General features: G+C 47.2%; 2 protein-coding genes across 2 annotated transcripts; both read right to left on the reverse strand.

The window, feature by feature from the left end:
* On the reverse strand, window positions 5,759-8,582 carry LOC8060656 (ninja-family protein 5). The gene is made up of 2 exons (XM_002463110.2): window positions 7,476-8,582; window positions 5,759-6,656 (listed from the first exon to the last, which is right to left on the reverse strand). The coding sequence occupies exons 1-2, from the start codon at window positions 8,020-8,022 to the stop codon at window positions 6,175-6,177; spliced, it is 1,029 nt and encodes a 342-aa protein (XP_002463155.1). The 5' UTR covers window positions 8,023-8,582; the 3' UTR covers window positions 5,759-6,174.
* On the reverse strand, window positions 19,977-25,155 carry LOC8060657 (pollen-specific leucine-rich repeat extensin-like protein 4). Its single transcript, XM_021454622.1, has 9 exons — window positions 25,000-25,155; window positions 23,880-23,929; window positions 23,659-23,796; window positions 22,194-23,078; window positions 21,883-22,063; window positions 21,673-21,791; window positions 21,373-21,438; window positions 21,043-21,106; window positions 19,977-20,567 (listed from the first exon to the last, which is right to left on the reverse strand). Exons 2-9 carry the CDS (start codon window positions 23,925-23,927, stop codon window positions 20,203-20,205), a joined length of 1,866 nt encoding a protein of 621 aa, XP_021310297.1. The 5' UTR covers window positions 23,928-23,929; window positions 25,000-25,155; the 3' UTR covers window positions 19,977-20,202.

Here is a 25,346-nt window from a genome sequence, read left to right on the forward strand (position 1 = left end):
TGGGCATGATCCTTCTTAGTTACCTCATCTATGTTGCTTTTGCTGGAGTTGACCTGGATACTGGCACGTATTTGAAATGAGGGCAATGTTAGTTTCAAATTACTTTGCTTCCGCTACTTTTCAACTTAAGTGGTAATAACTATCTTGAACTCTGATGTATATCAAACTACTTGTGAAATGGATGTAACATGTGACTTGTTATGTTGAATCACTACGATCTTGGCTTGTAAGATGGTTGGTTTGAAATCCCTCGTGATTTCACGGACTACCGGGTTTATGAGAGTTCGATTATGTTAAAGCAACTGCTTTGGCGGGAGTTTTTCATAGTTGATCTCTTGTAAATTGGGCGGTTCTGTTACAGGGGCCTCCGACCCACCTCGGGCCTCCGACCCCCCTCGGGCCCGCGAATCCTCCGGGGCCTCGATTCCCCCGCCGGCTCGAGGGATAACATCATCCTCCTCCGCAAGCTCGTCGAGCCAGTCAGTGCTGCCTCCTCCGCCCTCTATTTCCGAGACCGAAGTCTCGGGAGACGGAGGCGGGGCGACCCCTGCCTTCTCGGCTTCGCGATGATTCTTGGCGGAGATCTCCCGCCGCTGCGCTTTCCGCGCTGCCTTGGCCTTTTTGTCATCCTTGGCCTTCTTCTGCTCCTCGTTCCGGGCCCGATTCTTGGCCTGGATCTCTTTGTCCTCTGGGACAGGGGGCAGGGAGTCTTTGACGACCCCCATCCTCTGCGGACGATCAGGAGTCAAGAAAAAGGCAAGAAGGAAACGAAAAGAAGGCGTAAAAAATCCATACTTACCAGGGAAATATAGCCCTTTTCAGGGCGCATCGGCAACACCCGGGAATTCTTCATCTCCGGGTGCGTCGTCTTCTCGACCCGGGCGGTGATGTCCGAGGCCGAAATCGGCTCGGCCAACATCCTAGTCCCGGCCCAAGGGACCCCCCGGGTCATCTCAAACATGGGCACTCGCCGCTGCGCCAGCGGAAGTAAACTCCTCTTGTGGAAGGCGATCGCCACCGTCGCCGCGGTGACTTCGGCATCTCGCAACTTCTGAAGCCCCGCGAGAAGCGGGGCGAGCCTCTTCTGCTCCTCGGACGGAGCACCCCACGCCCACTTCATGGGAACCTCCGTCACCATCTTCCCAGTGAACTTCGGGAGCAGGCCGCCGTCGTTCCGGAGGTAGAACCACCCGCTCTGCCACCCCCGGTTCGACGATGGCATCGAGCTCCATATGTACAGCCCGGCCCGCTGCTGACGAAGCTGCAGGGTGCAGCCACCGGCCCGCAGGGGGAATTTCTCCTTCCCCACATAGCGGGCCGACATCTCCGCCTTGAAGAGGTGAAGCCAGAGATTCCAGTTGACCGGAACCCCCAGGAAACCCTCGCAAACTGTGGTGAAGACGGCAGCCTGCATCACCGAGTTGGGATTCAGGTTGTGCAGCTCCACCTCGTAGTAGTGGAGGATGGCCCTGATCAGGCGGCCCGCCGGAACCCCGAACCCCCGGTCTAAGAACGACAGGAAGCAAACCACGTAGCCCGGTGGCGGGTTTGGCTCCCTGTCGTTCGCCGAGGGAACAATCCACTCCGGGAACCCGACATCCTTAAGGGGACGGAGAATCCCCGCCTTCACGCGTGCTTCCAGCGCGGACTTGGTCACATTGCTGGGTGGCCACGCCTCGACACCAGCCATGGCTCCGCGAGGAAGAGGAGAGTTTGCGCGATGAAAGTGGAAGAGACGGCAGCAGGAGAAGGGGCAGAAGACAAAGGCTTGATGGCGCAGGAGCGAGAGGAGAGAAATCGAGCCCCCCAACAGCCGCTTTTATAGGAGGGGAGAGCCACGACCACGCCCCTGCGAAGAAGGCCAAGCGGAGAAAGAGAGCAACCGTCGCCCACTCAGGTGAAAAACTCGAAGCGCCAACTCCCTCCGATTCCCGCTCCCACCGCACGCGCGCATTAAATTCACAGACGAAACGTCCCGTCCAAACCAGGGCGAGACGGCACAGCCGTCTCGAGTCCCCACGCGCCGCGCCTCAAAAGGAACGCCCTGAAAAGTTATGTCAGGGCGGTTCCTTCCAAGGGACGCGGCGCCCGACCCCCCGCTGACCAAGCGTCGCATGGAGGTCTCGCTCGGGCATCAGATTCCGTCTCGCCCGACCCCGACGCGAAAGAACGGGCCTAAAGAAAGCCTTTTAAGGCCCAAAATCCCCAGGCCATGGCCACCTACGTTCCAGAGGTTGCGAGACTGACCTGCGACATAGGTTCGAACAGTCGCCTCAGGATAACTGAGTGAGGGATGACTGGAGATGAGCACGATAGAGGCCAAGGTCCGAACCCTATCGGGAGTCGGCGCATCTTTGCAAGTCATATCCGAGACCCATGCGGGTGTCACGAGAGTGGGATCCCATCGAGGGAGGCATCGAGCCCTCGGGACCTAACGAACGGTTCCGACATCCACCGTGACTGCCCTCGGGTACTTTTCGAGATGTGCCCATAAGGCCACTAGCCGACCCCTATCGAACGGGACTCGGACATCCACTCGGATCTACCCGCCTGCAGCTCCCGGGAAGTGTCGTCACTCGCCCACCGAGGGTAGTACGGCACGACCCACCCCTCCTCCGAGCAAAAGGAAGAATGAGGGACGGAATTACAAGACGAGAAAGAACCTGATCGACCCTCGCGGGGAAAGGGCTCGGGGGCTTCCTCGCACCATGGGAACAGGCACTACGTGTAAAGAACACGCAACCTATCCCATAAAACACTCCAGACTAAAGATGTCAAGAGGTGAAAGCCTTTGAAGGAATAACACCATTCCTCCAAAAAGCTCGAGGGCTACACCCGGCGGGTGCGCTCGCGCGCACCCCCCGGCAACAGTAAAAGGCTCCAAGTCAGCTACAGTCCACGGAGAAAGAACCCCTAAAGAGGTGACCTCACCTCTTCAGAGGCTCGGGGGCTACTGTTGGGTACCATAATAAGGGATACCCAAATGAGAGCAACAAAAAACGCAAAGAAACATACTAATCACAATCATCAGGGCCTCGGACGCAAGTTCCGACTCGCCCGACCCCTCAGGGCCTCGGACTCAAGTTCCGACTCGCCCGACCCCTCAGGGCCTCGGACGCAAGTTCCGACTCGCCCGACCCCGTCCAGGCTCGGGCGCCGGACCCCACTCCGCCTGGGCAACAAGACTTCCCCCGACATGACGGATGCGACGGCCCCCATAACGCGGCAGGGCAAGGCGACAACTGTTTCAACCACCCCAGTCACTGCAGCCTTACCTCTGTCACTATACACCCCTACCCCTGTTCACTGTAGCACACTACCGCACAGTAGAAAGGGAATGGGTGAGGTAAATCAGCACCACTGTTTGTGGTCATTTTCCACTGTTGACAGGATGTGCAGCAGTACTGGTGATCCTACCCCCGCGACCCCTACAGGGTTCGGTAACCCTCTACAGGAACAGCCGTGCCGTCAACCATCCCACAAGGACGAGATGGACCAGCCTCAACAGGGTCGGGGCTGTGTTTTCACCCCTCAATAAAAGAAATCTACTCATGTAAATACCTGGCCTTCCCTTGGGACTATAAAAGGGGAGCCAGGGTTCACAACTGAAAGGGACACAGGACCAGAACACGCACACAACACTCTATCACAGAGCAGCAGCCCGCACTCTGTCCACACCAAGCCGAGACCTGGGACTTAGCCCTCTCTCGCAACCAGCTTGTACCCTCTACTGCAAGCACCTTTGGGTGCAAGGTTATACAGAATCCACCACTACACTGGACGTAGGGCATTCTTAGCCCGAACCAGTATAAACCCTCTGTGTCTCACTTGCATCACCATCCAAGCTTGGTCAGTCACGCAGATTTATACTTGTTAGTGCCTAGACCGCGAGTCTAGACGCCGACAGTGTTAGTTTTGTCCTAAAATAAATATTACTCCCTCCGTTCCAAATTATAAGTCATTCCAAGAATCTTGAAGAATCAAAGCATTTCCAGGTTTGACCAAAAATATAGAGAGAAATATAAAGATATATGTCATAAAATAGATACACTATGAAAATATAACTAACAAAAAATTTAATGATACTTGGTTGGTACAAAAAATATTATTATTTTGCTATATAAATTTGGTCAAACTTGAAAAAACTTTGACTCTCCAATATTTTTAGAATGACTTATAATTTGAAACGGATAGAGTATATATTAAATCATTATTTTGAAAAAAAAAGAATCATATAGGTTCATGACGCAAGATTTGTATTTTTAGATTTACGGTGTGATATACTTCGATAATATATAATGTTTTTTAAAATGATTGTAAAAAAATACTAATACTTGACTTACGATAAAGCTAAAAATACTAATATTTAACTTACGACAAAGCTAACGTGACAAGTAATAAAAAAGAATGGAGGGAGTGCCTCAATGTCCCGGTTAGAAGTTGTTTTCAATGTGGTATTCAGTTTTTTTCAGAAATCCTGCAAACACCTTAACAAGGTTTTTAAACCATGAAAAAAATCTTCATGCTCTACATATCTGCGCAAGTCCTTTTTATACAGGCCTTGTTTAGTTCACCCTAAAAACCAAAATCTTTTTAAGATTCTCCGTCACATCGAATCTTACGCCACATGCATGAAGTATTAAATATAGACAAAAATAAAGACTAATTGCACAGTTTACCTGTAAATCATGAGATAAATCTTTTAAGCCTAGTTACTCCATAATTAGATAATGTTTGTTAAATAAAAACGAAAGTGCTACAGTTCCGAAAACTGAGAAACTAAACAAGGCCACACTTGTCAACCTTGTAGTAGTCGCATCTGAACTGGCTGGCCGTGCGTTCCGTCAGATCGCACGACACCGCTGCGGCGCTGCACCAGCAGACCTACGCAACCTGGGCGAGCCCGCTAGGGCGAACCACGCGTCCGATCTTCGCGTCGGTTCGGCCCCCAAAATATCATCGCTGGACCCTGGACCTGGAGCCGTGATGCCTGCTGTGCCTTGTCTGTGTGTGTCCAAGAATCAACGGCTGGAGCTGGACTAGGGCCTCGTTTAGTTTTTTTTTTGTTTTTTTGCAAAATGAATCTTACAAGTTTCGTTTGTACTTGGGACTTGTTTACTTACAAAAAATTTTGCAAAATATAAACATTAACACTTTTGTTTGTATTTAATAAATATTGTTCAATCATAGACTAAGTAGGCTCAAAAAATTTGTCTCGCAAATATATACAAACTGTGTAATTAGTTATCTTTTTTACATATATTTAATGTTTAATGCATGTGTCGCAAAATTTGATGTAACGGAAAATCTGAAAAATTTTGCAATATTTTTTTGAAACTAAACAAAGCCTTAATAAATATTATTTAATCATAAACTAACTAGATCCAAAAGATTCGTCTTGTAAATTACAGATAAATAATTAGTTTTTATTTTTATCTCTATTTAGTGCTCCATTTATATGTATAAAGATTTGATGTGATAAAAAATCTAAAAAATTTTAAATTTTTTTTTAGTAAACAAGACCTAGGTGAACGATACCGACCTTCACCTGTCCGCACCTGATGTCCTGATCAACGTCTCCATGATCGCGTCGTCCCACGGCAACCACGGAGGGCCGCCACCTTTCGCAGTGGCAGCACAATTCACAGGGACAGATCGAGTGGTCTTTTGATTTATGTTGCCTCTTCAGTCCAATTGACGACGACGATGGGTCCATGACCCCATGAGCGAAACCAATTGCACCAGGAACGCAAGGACATGTGCGCCTAAAACTGAACCAACATCCATTTCGGATATTTGCTCGCTCCTTAACTTACAGCAGCATCCTGCTCTCCAGCCCTGCGTCCTTCACTCGATCGGGAAGAACGCAGGGAATAGCTAGCATATAATTAACTACTAGTACTAATCATATGAGTACCAATAAACGAAAAAAAAACAAAAAAAAAGGGTTTAAACTTCTTCGTCTGCTCATCTGCTATCTCAACACTGTCTGCTCTTCAAACGGTTTTAAGCTTCAACATGCTCCTGCCAAAATAAGTTAAGCTTCAACCCGTTTCTGTCCAAAGAGGTTTAAGCATCAATCCGTTTCCGTCCAAGAAGGTTTAAGCGTCTTCGTCTGCCTCATCTGCTCCTCTGAAACTTTCAGCCTCTAGCTTCAGCTCCGCGACCCTGGCGCTACAAGAACACCGACTGCTGCGGGTTGACGACGATGTGGCGCAGCGGGTTGGTCACCTCGCCGCCACCGGCGTGCTTGACGAACTCGGCGGGCGTGAGGAAGCTGCCGTGGCAGACGCACACGATCCTTACTTCCTCTCCCTTCCTGTATTTGTACAGGAACCCGTCGATCTTCCGGCCGCCGCCGCTGGCGCTGGGGCCCTCCGCCGCCTTGTACGACACCATCGGCATGTCCTCCGCCATGGTGTTCCGGAGGTCGCCCGTGCTCGCCGTCCGCATCGTCAGCGACCGCAGCGTGCGCAGCGGCGCCGGTGGCGGCGGCTGCTCGTGGCGGGCCGCGCCGCCATCCAATGACGGCCTTCCTCCCGCGGTTGTTGCCTCCTTCGGGACAAGGGAGCTGCTGCTCTGCCCGGCGCTCACGCCGTCCGACGACGTGGGAGCGGCCGCCGGGCTGCTCGCCTCTGCGCGGCGTTCAGCCAGTCCTGCGTTTCAGATTCCAGCGACTGCATTAGCACTGATCAGGAGATCTCTGACATGCATGTGACAATGTTCTATCAATAATCTTAACCAATATCAAGTTACATTCCATCGCACTGAACTCAACTTTTTGCCGATGGACAATGCATGGATAAAGTAGACCATACACACCAGCCCAGACAATGATTAGTCCCAATAATAATCACTCTTAATGCTACCAAATGACTCTATTGCCTATCATTGTACTCTCTGCAGAGTTAACTATATCTGGTGGACTAGCATCCAGCCCTGGTGTAAGCATCATGCACTGCAAACTACGATGGTGCTGTGCGTGCACATCAAACAATCCTGAAACTGACAGCAATCGAAGCAAACACATGGTACTACAAGCAAGCAGGATCTGATGTCTCCACTCATCACGCATGCATCTTTGTCAAAGATAGTTCTGCATTACGACTTCACGACCCAACGTTTCCAACATTTTTCTCAAACTGATGGAACAAGACGACTAGGACATGGCATGGAAAACCCCACCGATGCCAAGATCAGGCCTATGCGTGTCGGTTTCGCAAATCCAAAATCAGTAACAAAATGGCTACTTCTAAACAGAGCAAAATCATCATGAACATGCAGTGAACATGTCGTAGTCAGAAATCAGAATATGCCGCAACCGAAACCACAAACCCACAGCTAATATCTTTGACGGAACCCATCCCAACCCAGCAAAATCTGTTCATGCACCGTCAAGAACAAGAACAAGCAACCAACACAAGCAAATGAACGAAATGGATTAGTAAGCGCAATAAAACAGTGGAGATTATCACCTTGCGGCGGCCGGCTTGGCGTTGCCGAACCCGCCGTCGTCAAGGCGGCGACGGTACGGCGGAGCTGGAAGCCACTGGGCACGGTGTGATCAAGCCCTTCGTCGCGGCCGGCGGCGCCACCACCAGCCGCCGGAACTGGCCTGCCCGAGTTCATCGAGTTCCGCCGCTCGAGGCGCTTGCGCTTGGCCTCGAGGCGTCGCTGGCTCTGCATCGCCCGGCGGCGGAGCCGGTCCTCCATGTACTCGGCGGGGAGAGAGGAGGTGCGGAGCAGCTGGTCCGGCGGAGGCGCGGTAGCGGCGGCGGCGGCGGCGTCCTGCGCCCCGCAGCTGGTGGGAGGCAAGGAGCAGATCGAGGCGATGGAGGACGAGCGCTGGAGCCGCAGCTCCTTCCCGTCCTGCGACGGGTCGGCGCCGAAGCAGCCGCCGAGGGACAGGCCGAGGCTGAGCTCGATCCCGTCCGACTCCCCGCAGGTCCTTGCGGCGGCGCCACCCGCAGGCGCTTGCCCTCCATCCCGGCCAAACCCTCCCAGGAAATCCCTAGAAGCCATGGGTCTCCGTCGGACACCGCTTCTTCCCACGGATTCCCCGAGGAAGAACGCTTCTCAATGGCCAAAAATTCAGCTACAGACAACACACCAACGAACGATTACGTTCTTCGGCTCGGCGAGCACCAAACATCACCAGATTTCTCAGCTAGGAAAAGGGAAAGAAGAAAAATTTCCCCAAGACGCGAACTCCCCCGTCATCACAGAATTCAGGCTCTACATGCCCCAAGCGCCATAACATTGCAGCGGCCAAGAAACCCAAGAATTCGGTGTCCACTGCTCCAAATCTCACGTCTGAAACCGAGACATGAGCAGAACACCGCAGCAGAGGAAGCCGAATTCGAGGACTAGGAGAGAGCAGAACAGGACTGAGGAGAGAGCAGAGCAGAGGCGACCTTCGTGCCCCTCTAATCTGCTTACAGCTTGCTCTTGCGCCCCACGCTAAACAAAAAGGAGGATTTTTCGCAGATTTTTTTTCCGGAATAAATGGGAGCGGAAAATTGGTTTTTGTAGGGGGAGCGAGTCGGATGGGACTACGAGCGCACGGCGGCCAGCCACGTGTCGGACAACGCGGACACGTGTTGATTCGTCACGAGCCGAGCCGGTGCAGGGGGTGCGCGGCTAGGATTCGGCCCGCTGAGTTTGGGGTGGGGGTCGGGGTGTCTTTTATATTAGGTTTTTTTTCTTTTTTTAAAAAAAAATCAGGCGCGTAGTGCTGAATGGGGGCAAATTCAGCATATAATAAGTTTATAACCTTTCGAACTAGGAGTAGGAAAATTGTTTAAAAATGAGGACAAATTCAGCATAGGTCCATAACCTTTGGAATTGGGGGAATGGAAAGTACAATAACATTATGAGGACATATTGGTATGAAGGCCTTGTTTAGTTCACCCTGAAAACCAAAAAGTTTTCAAGATTTTCTGTCACATCGAATTTTGTGGCACATGCATAAAACATTAAATATAGACAAAAACATAAACTAATTACACAGTTTAGCCGTAAATCACGAGACGAATTTTTTTATCCTACTTAGTCTATGATTGGATAATATTTATCACAAACAAACGAAAATACTACAGTACCGAAATCTTTTCACTTTTCGGAACTAAACGAGGCCGAAGTTGAGAAAGAATATGGCAAAGTTTGCTTCAGATCCCATAGGAGTCAATGACGAAGAAGTCAAGCCACACGTAGCATTTTTCACTATTTATTTGCCCACATATTACTTTGAAATCACAAGTTTTATTAATAAATCATTTATATACAGCAGTAGAGCATATTTAAATTATCATTATCTCAATCTTAGTTTTGATCCCATTGAAGCTCCGCCACTAAAGAGAGGAAGACCAACGGTTAGGTCTTTAAATTGAAATCTAAGTGAAAAACTATTAATTATCATTATCTCAATCTTAGTTTTACCTTCTCACATTTTTCATATTACATCATTAACATGCTAATACTGTAATACACAGGAATTATAAGCATGATGGCTCATAGGATACTCATACGTCATTGTTATCTTTATCTATAGAGGACATTTAAATGTAAATACATCGTGGATTGGCGTAGGGCGAAGCGCTAAACGCATTGTTGCAAATGGAAATAATAAGAATCCATCATTATGTCCGTTATTTACCCTGTTAAAAAACACCAAACAAATGCTCCAATATTTGTAGAAAAAAAATGAGCTAAGGAAATCGGGCCAGAGCCGTTACTGCAACGCCCCGCTCGGCTTGTCGACTCAACTTGGCGGCTTGGGCCACCCCAGGGACGGCTCTCAGGGACCATGTAGGGGCAGGCAGGCTACTCGCCTAGCCTGCAACTGGCACCCAACGAAACAGCTGCAACTTGCCGCGCCACCGGGGCCCACAGGTGTCGCGCCGCGCGGGGGCCTACGCAGCAGCGACACGTCTCTGGCATTCCGCTTTTAAAGCTGCAGCAGGCCCCCCGCGGGGACCAGGAGGGGTGGGGGGGGGGGGGTACGTGTGTGCGCAGGCCGCCGCATCGCTCGCCACGTGCCGCGTCATGGCACGCCTCGTGTGGGCACCACGACAGCTCACTGCCCCCGAGGCCAACTTGCCCGTTCGCCAGGCAGGCCCTCGCGCGCAACGCCGCATTCAGGCCCGCCCTGCATGACGCGTGGGGCCGTAAACGCCGCGGGACCAGCAAGTCGTTGGGCGCGGGGTGGGCCGCGCGGTGGTGTTGCTGCGGGGCGGCTGCGGATAGACACCGCCGTCTACACGCCTTTTTTTCGCGTTGGATGACACGCGGGTCCGCGGTGTCATGGGACCCGCAGGTCGGTGGGCGGGATGAACGAATGGCGGTGCGGCTGGGAGTTTGGCGCGCTATAAGCGGTTGGAGATGGAGGGCTGGAGGCCACGTCTAGGCACCTCGTCCGCGCTGAATGACACGTGGGTCCGCAGCGTTCAGGGCCCCGCAAGTCGGTGGGTGGTGCTGTCGCGACGCCTGAGGTCGGAGGAGGACACGTCACTCCCGGTGGGGATCACGGTGACGTACTGGCGCGCCGTGTCCAGGTGTCGGGCTGCGGCGGCGCGGGGCAGAACGGACGGCAGGTAATGGAGCCCGGCTGTCCCCCCGGGTGTGGGACCCGCGGAACAAGTGGACGGCGGGTAGTGTGTGCTTGTGGGCCCGCTGCCGGGCATTCCTTGATCGCCTGCGAGCGTGACAAATGCTTTCTTTGAAGCGGCTGATTTCAGCATTGGACGTGCGAGTGTGACTGGTTGTGAAGGTCCTCGCCCATTATCGTCCACATCCTGAGACGATGGAGCTATATCTCAAACTTCTCTTTGTTAAGATGGCAGGTAAACAACTGTAATTTTCCCAAATTTTCATACTCTGGGGCGAAGCTACAAGCAAATAAACCATGGTGCACTATTTGAATAACTTGCAAAACTTTTATTGAAACATATGCTGAAAAAAGGCTATTTAATGGCAGATTTTTTTTACCCTGGTGCCTGTCAAATTGAACGGGGCTTCGCCCCTGTTCATACTGTTCGTTTGGCAGAAAAATCATGGTTGAAACTATTATTTGCTGATTTATTATGAGAAAAAAAAATATCGTTGAATGTTGGCAGATTCAGCGGATAAGTTCAAGCGAAGAGGTTGTTTGCTTTGGTCCCTAAATATATAGACGATACAAATATTTAGTCTTCATCAAACTATTTAAAATTTACTAAATATATAAATGATTCAAATATTTAAAAATGTTATGAAAATGTATTTTTACAAAAAATCTAATGGTAAATGATAAATATTACTATACATTTTTTATATGCAAGTCTAGTCAGATAAAATATATTTTTGACCTAGCACCGTGCTAGAAAAATTATTCTTTCTATGATGGAGGAAATAGTTAAGTTGAAATATTCTTTATTATATTTAAACATTTTAGCATCTAACGCAACATCTGTTTTTCGAACACTGGTGAGTTTATCGCTATGTTAGAGGTTTAGGGTTCTAGTTTTGAGTGTGAGGTTACTAGAATTCAATGGGCTTAGAGGAAAGTTATGTCTAGCAAATTGTGCCTAGCTCAACAATATAAAGTTTTTTTTGGCTCCCATCACTCCATGTTTTATGTTTTGTTCTACATCTAACTGTTAAAAAATGAACAAAATTTTGGAAATATATAACACCTACAAAACCAAATAAAGGCATCAACGATGAGATAATTTTTGAGTAAAATTGATTTGATGTTATAGGTGTTGATGCATTTTTCTCTATATTTGGTGAAAAAAATCAAGAAGTTCGACTCCAACATAGAGATAAAACGATATACGGTTGCTAAGATTGTAAATATTGAATTGCTCCATCTATAGTGTATTCCAATTATAAGACATTGTACATAGTACAAGCAATATATATAGAAAAAACAAAAATGCACAATAACTAATTTGGAATGAATGGACAAAAATGCATTTGGATACTTTATTCCTCACCGATCCCAACATAGCATTAGCAAAGCCGAGCTCGTAACCAGGGCCCCGCGACAGAGGTTAATTAGGGGGTGTTTGGGACTGCTCCGCCCCATATTTTTCAGATCCGCTCCATATTTTTTAGCTAAACGGTTTCAGCTCCACATACTTAGGGGGTGTTTGGGACTGCTCCACGAACTCTGCTTCATAAACTCCGCCGTGGAGCAGCTCCACAAAAAACTGGAGTTGGTGGAGTACCTCTTTAGGTGCTCTCACAGCTCCACCCTTTTTTCTCGAACTGAGTGCGTGGAGCTGAAAGCGTTTGGCTAAAAAACGTGGAGCAGAGTAGTCCCAAACACCCTATTAGTTCGAGGAAAAAGAGTGGAGTTGTGAGAGCACCTAAAGAGGTACTCCACAAACTCTAGTTTTTTGTGGAACTGCTCCATGGTGGAGTTTATAGAGCAGAGTTTGTGGAGCAGTTCCGAACACCCCCTTAGTTTTAACGATATCTCTGATCTACTCTTCCAAACACGTACTAGTGCGGATAAACACCATGGCACGTTGGTATTATATTCCACATATACTTTGTTGCCCCGGCCCGCGTTAAAAATCTACTCATCCAGTTACAAACTAGTGCGTCCAAACACGACAGCGTAGTGATATTGCAATCCACATTACTACGGAGTACTTCGTTACCGAGATTACGGAGTACATTACAATGTTCAGATAAGAACCATGCATATCCCCTATCCCCTATCAAAAAAAATCACAAGTCCCCATCTCCTGAAGCCCGGATAAGCTTTAAGCTCAGAGTGATCTTGACGCTTTTGATGACTGGCCATCATCGTCCCATATCGACGCCGCTACCAGTCCACCAATGATTGCGGTGTGCACAACCTACAGTAGTAGTAGTAGTAGAATGTGTGGAGTTTGCTGCAGACAGAGTGCACCACACGGAGCAGCTCGGCGTACGGCGGCTGCAGGCTCGGCGTCCGCAGGCGATCCACCAAATCCGCGGAGGCGGGGAGCAGAATCTTGGGGATATCGATCTCGTACGATGTTGGCCACATGAGAGAGAATGGAAGGGGAAAAAAGAGAGGGGGAAAAAAAAATCTGGGGTCGGCGATTCGACGCTGTCAGTGTCAGATTCAAACCGCCAATAATTTAGGCGGCGCTTCGGCGTGGCTTCCCGCGGTTGGGTTGGTCGCGGCAAGTTGCGTTGCGCCCATTTGAAAGAGAGGGCCGCGGCGGTACACCTAAACAAAAAGGCACCGGCTTATTTTAGCAAGTGGCAAAGGTTGCTTTCCAACGCTACCGTGCAAGTGCTAGCTACACGGCATCTTTACAGTTTGGAAATATATGCGGGTTCACGGTTAGGAATTTCGGTGGAAATACGTGATCTTCGGTCCTATCGACTCATAAAGGTACACCGCAATATAGTTGCATTTTTCATCCGGATGAGATTTTTATTCAAGTCAAAGTATTTATAAAATTTCAGTTCTTTGGTATCTCAAATAAATGAAAATGATGCGGGCAATATATGCTTTTACATTATGAACTCTATGATAATATCTACTACTTTTTTTTTTCAGATAAAGGAAATGTATTTCTCACTTCAGTCATCCTCTTTTAAGAATGCATCAAGCCAAATTATTACAACAGGAGAAACTAAAATAAAAGAAACTGACGCGACAACTGACTTGCTCTGTGATGTCAACTCCACAAGAATATAACCACCAACGTCGAGACAATGCCGCCAAAACACGTCTGTCAAACTACTGAAAGATCGTTGGACACCGACCACCATTGAAGACACTGGATGTTGTATCCTGGCAACAGCACGAAGCACCTAGTGTGTATGCAAGGGAGCCACCATCTCGTTGCTGGCACCAAAGCCGACAACCCAAGGGATCTTCCAGGAGCGACATCTCCAACAAGAAAAATGACATCCACAGATGCCATCATCGCCCCACCAGAGAACTATAGATGAGTTTTCACCCGAAGAGATCCTCATGAAGGACAAGACAACTCTTCTAGCAAAGAAAGTGGCACCCACAGGCGTCACCGCCGTCGAAACTTGGTAGTACTGCCATTGCCCACCAATTGTCGAACTATTACGCCATTGATTGTCGCCTTCGTCTTGATCTAGCCGTCATCGTACACGCCTAGGCCAGCTGCCACCTTTGATGTAAAGCCGCCAACGCCTAGACGCGCGATGGCTCTGGCTTCGCCGCACCCGTCTTCGGCGGCGGCGCAACGAGACGCCGCCTTAGTTGATGCGGGGGCCGATCCATTTTTGCAGACTCCACCAGATCAGGTCGTGGAGGGCCAAATCGGACGAGTCGCAGACAGATCTGCCGCCCCACGTAGGCGAGCACCCAGCTTCACCCTTCCTCCGTCGCGCTGGAGAGAGGGCATCGCCAAGGCAAGGCCCCGCCGTCACCATCCTTGTTTGCCGCCTGGGCCTCCTGGTGGCGCATTCCGGCGGCGGTGAGGTGGAGAGGAAGGGGTGGGGAGAGGCGGCGGCTGCTAGGGTTTCGCCCCGAGCCACCCACGCAAGGGCGATGCGAGACTAGATGAGGTTGTAGGCTCTGCCTGTATCCCAAATCAGATGGATCAGATTAGATTAAGTTTAACTTTATGTTGACAACTAAAATTATTCATTTTATGAAGTTGTCAAAATGTAGAACAAACTGCACCATTAAGTTTGTGTCGTCGAGATAGTAAAATATATATATGGAATATCCAATTTAGAGTCCGGATGAAGGAATTACCCCTCGATAACTTTTGACCTCATATCGTAATTTCTGACGTTCACCACTCCCAATCTGGAAGAGTCCAAACTTGATCTCAACTCATCCTAACTCGTGGGAAACTTAAAGATTCCGTCTTGAGAGGGTTTCCTACTAGGATAAGAACACACCCATTATATATGTTAGAGGATCCTTGTCGATTGAGTACATCCAACAACCAATCGATCTACTTTACATCTATTACTCCTTTTGGCCTAATCTCTTCCACCCCCATATGTTGTTGTTGTTCATCCCTTGATCTGACGACCAAAGATGGTGCCCAACTCGATGACATCCTTGCCCCGAAGGGGTCCCTCCCGAGCGAGAGTTTCAATTGTTCCTTTGCTAGTTTGCCTGAAACTAGTCGTTCTTTAGTCACACAAGCACATTGGTTATCCTTGGTGGTTTGCTTGTAAACCTCTACGTTCTTCACCACGTAAGTATGATCCTTGCTGCGTTTTTTGGTCATGGCGGCCCAAGCGACCTAGCCCTAGCAGGTGCGTGATTCGTGATCATTCCGACATCAACACTTCCTTAAGGCCGACTAAACTTATAGAAAAGAATTTATTATCATCTATGACTCTAGGTATATATAAAAATATGTTCATGATAATCTAATGTTATTAATTCAGTATCGTAAATTTTAATATTTTTCACTCAGATTTGGTCAGACTTAAAATATTTTGACTTCTTAGAAAATGAGGGTTATCATATTTTTGAGATAGAGATAGTGCATGAGACCATGATAGTGCGTACAGTTTTCAAGTGCAAGGATCATTCAGGCAGATAAAAGCTTGTGGTACACCATTTACTAGAGACTTTCGGTGCTCGATAAAATGCTACTCCCTCTCTCAATTTACAGCACAATTTAGTTTTATATTAATTCAAACTTTCAAAAGTTTTTAGGAAAAAATGCATGAACACCTACAATTTCAAATAATCACGCATTTTGAAATAAGCATATCAGTATCTACAAATTCAAATAAACTCATTTTGATCAAGTCCTATTTTTGAAGAGTTTATAACATCAATTTGATATCGGTTCATTTTCTATAATCATGATTGAAGTTAGGGAAGTTCAACTTAAAGACAATAATAAAGTGAGCTGTAGTTTGCAACCAAAGCGAGTACCGTATCACTCAAGTTGATGACGGTCCACACAAATCCAACAAAAGGTGCTACCACAGGACGATAAGTTTATCCATGCATTTATTTGTCGACAATGATAGTGATGTTTACCGTGTCTAACTAGCTGCTTTATGTACCAAAATAAATTAATCAATGACGAAAGTCTGATCCCAACACGCAACTAGCAATATAACCGGCCACGATTGTTGGACAAAAGCCTGCGGTTTTGAAAATAAAGCGCAAGTTGCCATGCGATTCTCTTTGCTGCATCTCGGCGTAGCGTAGGGACTAACTATGCTAATTGTTGTTAATGGCCAACTTGCAGCTCATGATGAAATCTGTTATTAATTACTAGTGCTAAGTACTGCACTAACCCACACCAGAAAGGAGCAAGTCGATCATGATCATGATGATGCATGCGTAGTATATGCCAACTGGGAAATATATATACTACCTTCTAGTCTAGTGAACACTGTACTTAAAAGGTCAACAGCTAGCAAAAAAAAAAAAAAAAAAACGCACTGACATGATCATGGATGGATGGAGTGAGTGAATATATGTTTGCTACCTGCAGCTAGCTAGACTAGTGTGTTGGCATGAGGCTTTTGGTTTGGCATGCAACTAGTACTAGCTCTCTACCCTTATTGGGCACAATCATTATTATTTTTGTTACTGGAACTCTACAATCTATAACGATTAACGAGTTTGTAGTTAGGTAGCCTATGGCTATATATAGAGAGAGATCTGTCATTTGTAAACGACCTGACGATCATTAGTTAGAAAAATTGCTGATGCTACAACAGGATATTTATGTTATAATATACAGTTAACTTATACGGAGTACGTTTTCAGAGGGAATCTGTGACCATTCCATTCCATCCATCAGGTACGGATTAAGTAGGGCCGACCACGTATGTGTGCTCTGCAGAGCTACACGTAGAAAGGTGCAAGGTTTTCAAGGCCACGTTTGTAGACTGCGCCCTGTCCGTACACACATGGTCTGGTGCGTGCCATTTTGTTCGGCGGTTTGGGCTCATTCGGCAGGTAAAATGCTACTGATGGATGTGGATGTAGGTACGTATCTCGATCGTTGCAGACTTATGAGTTAGGTAGAGATGCTTCCTTGATCTATGCTAGTGATCTCCTTTTTTCAAGCCCTTATATATGACAATGGGGCCCATTGTGTCTATGATGGGTTGGCCCCGTGAGACATTACGGGTAGCATTTTTCACCCTCAATATCTCCAAGATCCACGACACGATGTATTCTTCTCTGTCCCTCCAAAACCACAGAACTTGGACGCCCGTAAAAATCAAATTAAATTTGAAACCACGCACAAGGTGGAGAAGAGAAACGGAAGAAGGAAAAAAATATAGCACCATCTCTATAATTCGCTTTAGCTCCTACTATCGTATAGGTACATGGATTTTGCTATACACTTAAATATACGATATATTTATATATATATAATAGAAGTTAAATGACTTGAAAGTTAAAATAGAGAGAGTACTATATATATACTTGAAAGTTCATTCAAAGTGGGCCAACACCTCTATATATGATAGTGACCAAGTGATGCCACTCTGAACCCAGTGTGTGTGTTGACTAACACCAGCTAGCACCACCGGGCACCTTGCAGTCCACCGCACGTAAGTTCATTCCTCGGTCGATCGCGTCCATCGAACCCAGTGTGTGTGTTGACTAACACCAGCTAGCACCACCGGGCACCTTGCAGTCCACCGCACGTAAGTTCATTCCTCGGTCGATCGCGTCCATCGACCGCATGCACATCATCATTAAACAACCCTCAAACCCCCATCATCAACTACAAGTTAATACGTCATAAGTGTAAAAGGCAGCATGGGGAAAACAAGGTGCACACACGGCACATTCCTTGACCACAAACGCACAAGCCAAATTGCACAAGTTGGGAGCAGAATATACATTGCCCTGCCGCCTTGTAACCTTTCTACATCATCTCCTCCTTTCCTTGTCTCCTCGTCACATCGTTCTCCAAGATCTAGATAGAGATAGAGAGAGAGGGACATGCATGCGCATTGGTGCTGCACGGAGCTAGCCCGTCCCGGCCCAGTACGATGCATATGCGCGTGTGATAGTTTATTATGTTATCCACCGACCACTGTTCAGTGTCGCCACGACGCCAATTTGCTGCTGCATGCCTCTGGCACTCACTTGGGCACACGGCAGCGTGCATGCACCTGAGCCGATACGATACGTGCAACTTGCATGCCGGTGTGTACATGTGCGCGCGCTCATGCCATAATTATTCATTTGGGTGCCCTTTATTAGTTTTGCAGACTACTTTTGTGTTCACGCACCCTTTGAAAGTTTGTTGGTGGACAAAACCTTATTCCTTCGTGCAATTCTATTGACAAGTATGTACGTGCTCACTCCATTTGGGAAATTAGTTGTCGATCGGTTTAGGATTCTCATCCGGTTAATCTTTTAACTTTGTTGATGAACAACATGTAAAGAAGAAGTACTACTGTATAGGACGACATAAATAGTAAAATAGATGTTTATTAAAGATCCATACATCATGAAAAAATAAATACATCATGAAAAAAATAAATACTATATGAAAAATCATAAATAACAACCACGTGTTTTATCCTTTTTCAACACTCTACTCCTCCCAAGTCCTCCCCACGCAGTTGTCTCCCCGGCGAACTCCGATGGCCATGCCCAACTCTCTCTCTCTCTCTCTCCCTCCCGGTGCTTGGTGAGCTCCTCCGCGGCAATCACCTGCACGCGAGCTCATCAGTCCTGGTGGATTCGGCCTCGACCACGACAGATCTACCGAGTAGGTCTTCTTCTTCTTCTTCTCCTCGTCCTTCTCCTAGATCTGCTAGTTAGAGTTTCGATAAGCCTCTCCCCCTCTTTCTTTTTAACTCTAGCGAGTATCGAAGGGGTCGGTCGTGGGGAGGTAGGCAGGCCAGGTGGCCAAGCGGTTTAGGGGCTTTGGCGGTAGTGGAGGCAGTTGGTCCAGGGAGGGGCGGGGGCGTCACCGAGGGAAGGAGGGTGGAAGGAGAAGTAGGCCGCCGCAGCGGGCACGCTAGGGCTTGCCAGAGCTCTGGCGCGTGCCGACACTCCAGCGAACCCTAGCTTGCTGCGGCGGGGACAGTCTGCGGCGGCGGAGGAGAGGATCTAAATTAAGAATAGCGATGGGCACTGTTTGTGTGCCGTTGGATGACCAGATCAACGTTCCAGAAATCGGGTGAGTAAAACACTCAGAGTGCTCCCTAGACAGACTCTACTATATTTGGTCATATGAAATGTCCTGTTCTCATACAAACTTATTTACCAGTCAAAAGGGTCACCTCGGAGCCGTGACTATCGGCCGCCGATATATCCTATCCTAGGCAATGTGTCCTCTTCAGTCCGGTTGCAACTTCTACACGCCGCGGTAACTATATATGGTACTCCGTATTTACTGTGCGTGCCCCACACAAGTTTGGCCTCTGGTTCTCTGGCCTTTTTTCCCTTTCTGTGTGTGAGAGAAGCGGACAGTGCACATGGTATTTACTGTGCATGCGCCACACACGAGTTTTGCCCCTTTGTTCCTTGTCGCCCGGTCACGCTCTTTTCCTTCTCTGTGAAGTGAAGCGGACAGGGACAGTGCACGCACGCACCAGCAGTCCAGCACCACGTAGAGGAGAGCAAGTTGTCGTGCGCGTGCGCCTGGACTGGTCCTGTGGTGGTGGTCTAGCCTAGCCGTGTGCGGTGTGACATCGACGCGGGAAAGGCGGGCGGAGGGGAGGGAATCCGCGACGAAATATCTCATGGCCGCGACGTGCCAGGTGCGGAGCGGACGAGCGCGAGGCAGACGCAACCGCGGAGTTTTTGGGAACAAAACATGTGTCGCCCCCGGGGAACGAACCGGATCGCGGCCGGATTTTGAGCCCATGCCCGCGCCGCGCGGGCGGAAAGGGAGGATCGAGCGCGTGAATGCGATCGATGCCGAACCCTGTGGGTTGTGCTCGGCCAAGCTTGCACGGAATATGCTTCCCTGCCAAAGCTGTGGCATGCAGTGGCCCGGCCCAAAAAATAAGCGCCTACAACAAGTTTGCCAGTCCAGGGATACTGCGCATAAAATCGCCGTGCACACGGACAGCTTGAAGAGGACGACGGCACAACATAATAGAGTAGCAGAGATTTTGCAGGAGTAGATAGTAGATGATTTCTTGCAATACCTGTTCCCCACTACTCATAGCAGTTCCAGACAAAAGACGCACAATTGCTGTGTTCCTAGTTCCTAGGACATGAAAGTATCCTCACTGCTTTCGTTTCATGGATCAACTGCAAAATGTCTAAGCAGCAGCAGGGCCTTGGCCTTGTTGTTGCCTAGGGCCATTGTTGCGCTCAACCCTCCCGTTGCTGTAGCCATTGTTGTTGCTGGGGCGTCGCTGTTGGTAGCCATTCCCAGAGTAGCCGTTGCCGTTCTGCTGGTAGCCATTCCTGTTCTGGTGGTAGCCGTTGCCGTTCTGATGGTAGCCATTCCCTTGCGGTCCTCGGACACGGCCTGGATAGTCGTTCCTTGTGTTATCTCCGTTGTGGTAGTAGCCGTTATTCTGACCGCCCCACTGCCGCTTGTAGTTGTCACCGTAGTAACCACCTCTGCCAGACTGGAAGCCTTGGCCATTGTCATCCCCACGGGTGATAACACCATCGACAACTGAAAGAATAAAAAAGAAAAAGAAGCACGTCAGTTGAATTCAAAAAAGAGGCACAAACTAACTGAAGCACAAGACTAAGATAATTATATCATCAAAAGTTAGGCAACTGAAAAGCCCCCAAAATGCAACTAGTTGCTAGAATTCAAATTAATCTACTACAAAGAAAAATGTAGGGATTTGCACATGAGCTACTTTGCAGTGTATGGAAATATTTGGCCAAGGATGGAAAGGAACCAAAACCAAACTGCAGACAACATCTAGTAAAAAAAATTCTTGCTAACCAACACAGCCATGACTTCTCTTCTCTGGGAATATAATTCAGAATTTATGACGGCAACAGGTCAGGGTGCCATTAAAACTTTTACAAAGCACCTATCTTTACAGTGAACATGTCCGAGGTATAGTATGTCAACAATATATGAACCAAAACATGCTCATTCGCCTAGACTTATGTAGATCAGAAAGCTTACTCACCTCGTGTTTTGGTTCTTTTCTCCTCAACATATGCTTCTCTTGTGCCGAAATAAACCGTAGAAGCCTAACAAAAAAGAAATATTATAATTTGTGAATACTGTGAGCCATCATTCAGTTATTCAAACTTTATAAACCCACAGCACATGCACATCATTCATCGTAAGTCAAAATATATACATTAATGTTCTCCAGCTAACTGAAACTACTTCAATCATGTAGCTTACAGACTGCAGATGCCTAGAAAAGTAACCAAATACATGAATGCAACAGAAGATTTTAACTGCAAAGCATTCTCTGAAACAAGTCAACTAGACAAGAAGGCAAACAAACCTCAATTGCTGCTACCATGGATTGCTGAGCCTCAAATTCGACAAAGCCAAAGCAAAACTGATCAGGCTGCAACAACATGAAGAAAATGTCAACAAGTGTAGAAACTAAAGCATATCCCACTCCTTGAATTCTCCTGGTTTGAGAAATGTTATGAGTTGATCTATCACCACTTTGTTCTCCTTTTGCATATAAATAGTATAAACATGATGAATGGGGCCATCCCACCAAAATTCATAGAATCATCTAATGATGGATCAACCCTCAAAACCAAACATCCATAAACTTACAACTTAAACTAACCTGGCATTTGACTTGTATACCACCAGATTTAATAGCACCAAACTTGCTGAACTCTTGTTCCACCATTTTAACAGTTGCATCAAAAGGTAAATTCTTAACAAAAATTGAGTATCCTGGCTCTGCAAAGCAAGGCAGAGTTACAATTCAGAATAAACCCCATTTTTTCCTGTTTCTTTAAACAAGAAGCTTTAGTAGAGAAGAGAAACTAACCATCAGTTGCTTTATTTTTTGGAACATTTTTATCGCCTGGGAGGGCATTATCAGTAGCATGAGCAGGTTTTGAAGGCGAGGACACATTTTTGTCCACATTTTGAGCCACCTTTGGCCTTGGATTGGGTTTGGCGGGTCTGGCAGCTGGGGCAGGCTGTGTGCTCTCCCTCATGGTTTTAACCTACAAGTAACCAACAGACAATACAAATAAATATGCCAACACGCAATTCGCCAGACGATTGAAAAAGGCAATATAATAACTTGCAGCAGTAAAAGGTACATGGAAGTAGAAATAAAAAATAAAAACTCACAATTGATGCATAACTCTTTCTAGCTACTTCCTTCTCATCTGATGAGGGAGGAGCTGGAGCAGACTTCACAACTGGTGTGGGAGGAGCTGAAGCAGCCTTCTCAACTGGTGCACGAGGAGTTGGAGCAGCCTTCTCAATTGGTGCAGGAGGTGCTGGAGCAGCCTTCTCAACTGGTGCAGGAGGTGCTGGAGCAGCCTTCTCAACTGGTGCAGGAGGTGCTGGAGCAGCATTCTCCACTGGTGCGCGAGGAGCAGGAGCAGCCTTCTCCACTGGTGCGCGAGGTGCTGGAGCAGCCTTCTCAACTGGTGCGCGAGGTGCTGGAGCAGCCTTCTCAACTGGTGCGTGAGGTGCTGGAGCAGCCTTCTCAACTGGTGCACGAGGTGCTGGAGCAGCCTTCTCAACTGGTGCGCAAGGTGCTGGAGCAGCCTCAGCAATCTTCTCCAAATCCTTGTTAACTGCTTTCTCAGCAGTAGGAGTTGAAGCCTCAGGTACCTTCTCAACATCCTTGTTAACCACTTTCACACATGTCTCAACAACAGGATCATCATTTTTAACTGGAGAAACAACATTTGCAGAAGTGCTGACAACTTCATCATTGGGCAGGGTAGTAATCTGTGTGCTTTTATTATCATGGTTAACTACAACTTCCTTCACCTCAGTTGAAATCTGGGTAAGTCTGAACATATCATTCAAAACATAATAGCCTCTATTTTCCTGTGGAGCAAGAAAGAATGACTGTGTGAACTTCTGTTTCACAGCATCCGTTGTAAAATATCCAGCAACCAAAATGAGCACACCATCCACATGGGATGGCTGTGCATCAACAGTCTCTATCTCTATCAAACAGTCAGCGAAGTCTGTAGACACAAGTTGCTCCTTGATATCCTGTTCAAGCACATAAAATAAATTGATCATCCTATCAGAATCACATAGCAATAAAAAACTATTACTGAATTATACAAGATAAACAATACTATTCAGAGCTAAAAATCATAATTTCAAGTAATACTGTAATAGTCCATACTCCAACCATTCACTTGTTATTCCTACGTTTGAAGTGATTAAATTCACTTGTTACTTCTATACATATAGGGAGAAGGCATTGCTATGTTTTTTCAATTTCAAACCATGATTTAATCGAGACAGGAGCCTATGGCTATGGGAGTGTTTGGTTTGATCTATGGAGTGGCCCACCACCTCTTTTTTATGGAATGGGTTGATCCTTCACCACCTCATCCATAAAAAAAATAGGAATCATCATAAAAGAACAGTTTGTTGGCCATGATATACTAGTGTAGTTAAGCCTATCAACCATATATTTGATTAGCTTCTAAATTAATAAGGCAGATATGAAACATGTCATCAAAATTTACATTCTGACATTGAAACCAGACAAAATTTCCATATTCCAAAGTTCCTAGAATCCATTGATAGCACTAGGATCATGGCATTATAGAAAACTTACATCAATTGTGGTTACATTCATCATTTTCCCATTAGAATCTGCCCGACCAAGAATACTTGAGTCATTATAGAACTTATAGGAATCCTGTCGTGCGTAACGAAGAGTTTGATAGTATTGTTTAACAAATGCATTAGCAACCTGTAAGCAGAAATATCATTACTTTCAGTCCAACTGTGATTATTGACAAATGTAAAGGTTAATTAAGGGTTGAAAAACAATACCACTTGTGGAGTAAAAGAAGTAGCTGGGCTCCCAGCTTCCAAGGCCATCGCTGTACAAGGTATAGCAAAATTAGTACTCAAGCACCTTGAAGTGGACTGTTAGGAGATGCATGATTACTGAAACCTTGAAAAAAAAACTTCTATCTAGTTTGCCAAGCATCCAAGTAGGAATTTTACTGAAACCTTGAAAAAAAAAGCAGCAAGCAACTCCATGGTAAACAATCGAGCAACCAATGTAAGGATGTAGTTATCATCTCTTTATTCAGAAAGGTAAAGAAAGACAACAACATCTATATCCATAGCCATAGCCATTGAGGAAAAAAGATTGAACTTCTGAACCAAGGAAATAATTAAGTCTTACCCCTTGTTCAAACTTAGGTCGTACAAAAGATATAAATGTTGTTTAATTTGACAGAAGCTTGGTGACAACGGACATCCAGAAGGACAAACGGCAGGAGACATGAATTGTGGCAGTTCACGAATTCACGTTTCCTTCTTAATACACTGATAATCAATACAAGAATTGTGCTAGATTTGCCACATTGTGCATTTTCATATGGCACTGGGAGCTGCCACTAGCTTAGCAGCAAATCAAACCCAGACAAACAAAGTTTAAAAAATCTGTGCTGCATACCCCAGCAAGAAACAATTCAAGCTAGCTCACTGTTTTGTGACATAAATGTCCAGCCTTTTTCACCGCAAGAAACATAAATTCCATCTTATCCTATACAGGTGTACGAAGCAAGAGGATCTGATCATTTTTCACCACAAGAAACATAAATTCCATCAAAACCTACACAGGTGTAGGGAGCAAGAGGATCCGATCGTCATGACGTCATAGGAACAAAAAACAAAGACTCCGGCAAGAACCAAAACACGAATTTTCCAATCTACTAACACCTCGATTGCAAATAATCTCGCTACCAAAGAAACTACCCCCTACCGCAATTTGGAGTCTAGAGGCACTGGATTCCGAAGTAATCTCGCTACTTCCGAAGTAATCTCGCTACGAAAACAACGCACCACCACGGTGGACACAATCCAATCGCCAGTAGTAATACACACATTCAAGCCTATCCGGAGGGATCGAAAAGCATTGAATGAAGAAAGGGATGTCAACCTTGGGAGCGGGAAGGCCCACGGAGACGGCGCCACCACGAGACGACGCCGCCTTCGCCCGCGACGGGAACGGCAAACCCTAGCGAGTCGACGCGGACGCGAGGCGAGTCGGCGGCGCGAACAGAAGCGAGCCGCAGACGCCGGGGCGTGAAACCTGGGGGGTGCGTGAAGGGTTTATAGCGAAACAGGACAAGAGAGGGTTTCCAAGAGGGTTTCTCTGACGTGCGGGGCCACATCAAACTTACCATGGGCGGCTACACGCGTTTCGACGTTTCATTTCGTTCCGTCCGTCACGCGTGCAAAGCACTCCACGGGCCAAACATGATAATTTAGGGCCCATGTGACTTT

The sequence above is a fragment of the Sorghum bicolor genome, chromosome 2 (assembly GCF_000003195.3).
Source record: "Sorghum bicolor cultivar BTx623 chromosome 2, Sorghum_bicolor_NCBIv3, whole genome shotgun sequence".
Classification (NCBI taxonomy): domain Eukaryota; kingdom Viridiplantae; phylum Streptophyta; class Magnoliopsida; order Poales; family Poaceae; genus Sorghum; species Sorghum bicolor.

Coding starts and splice junctions, on each gene's coding strand:
- LOC8060656 (XM_002463110.2), bottom strand. CDS start 8,022: ATGGCTTCTAGGGATTTCCTGGGAGGGTTTGGCCGGGATGGAGGGCAA. Junction 6,657..7,475: donor GCCAAGCCGGCCGCCGCAAG/GTGATAATCTCC, acceptor TCTGAAACGCAG/GACTGGCTGAACGCCGCGCA.
- LOC8060657 (XM_021454622.1), bottom strand. CDS start 23,927: ATGGCCTTGGAAGCTGGGAGCCCAGCTACTTCTTTTACTCCACAAGTG. Junction 22,064..22,193: donor GAAAGAGTTATGCATCAATT/GTGAGTTTTTAT, acceptor GGTTACTTGTAG/GTTAAAACCATGAGGGAGAG. Junction 20,568..21,042: donor GAAAAGAACCAAAACACGAG/GTGAGTAAGCTT, acceptor TTATTCTTTCAG/TTGTCGATGGTGTTATCACC.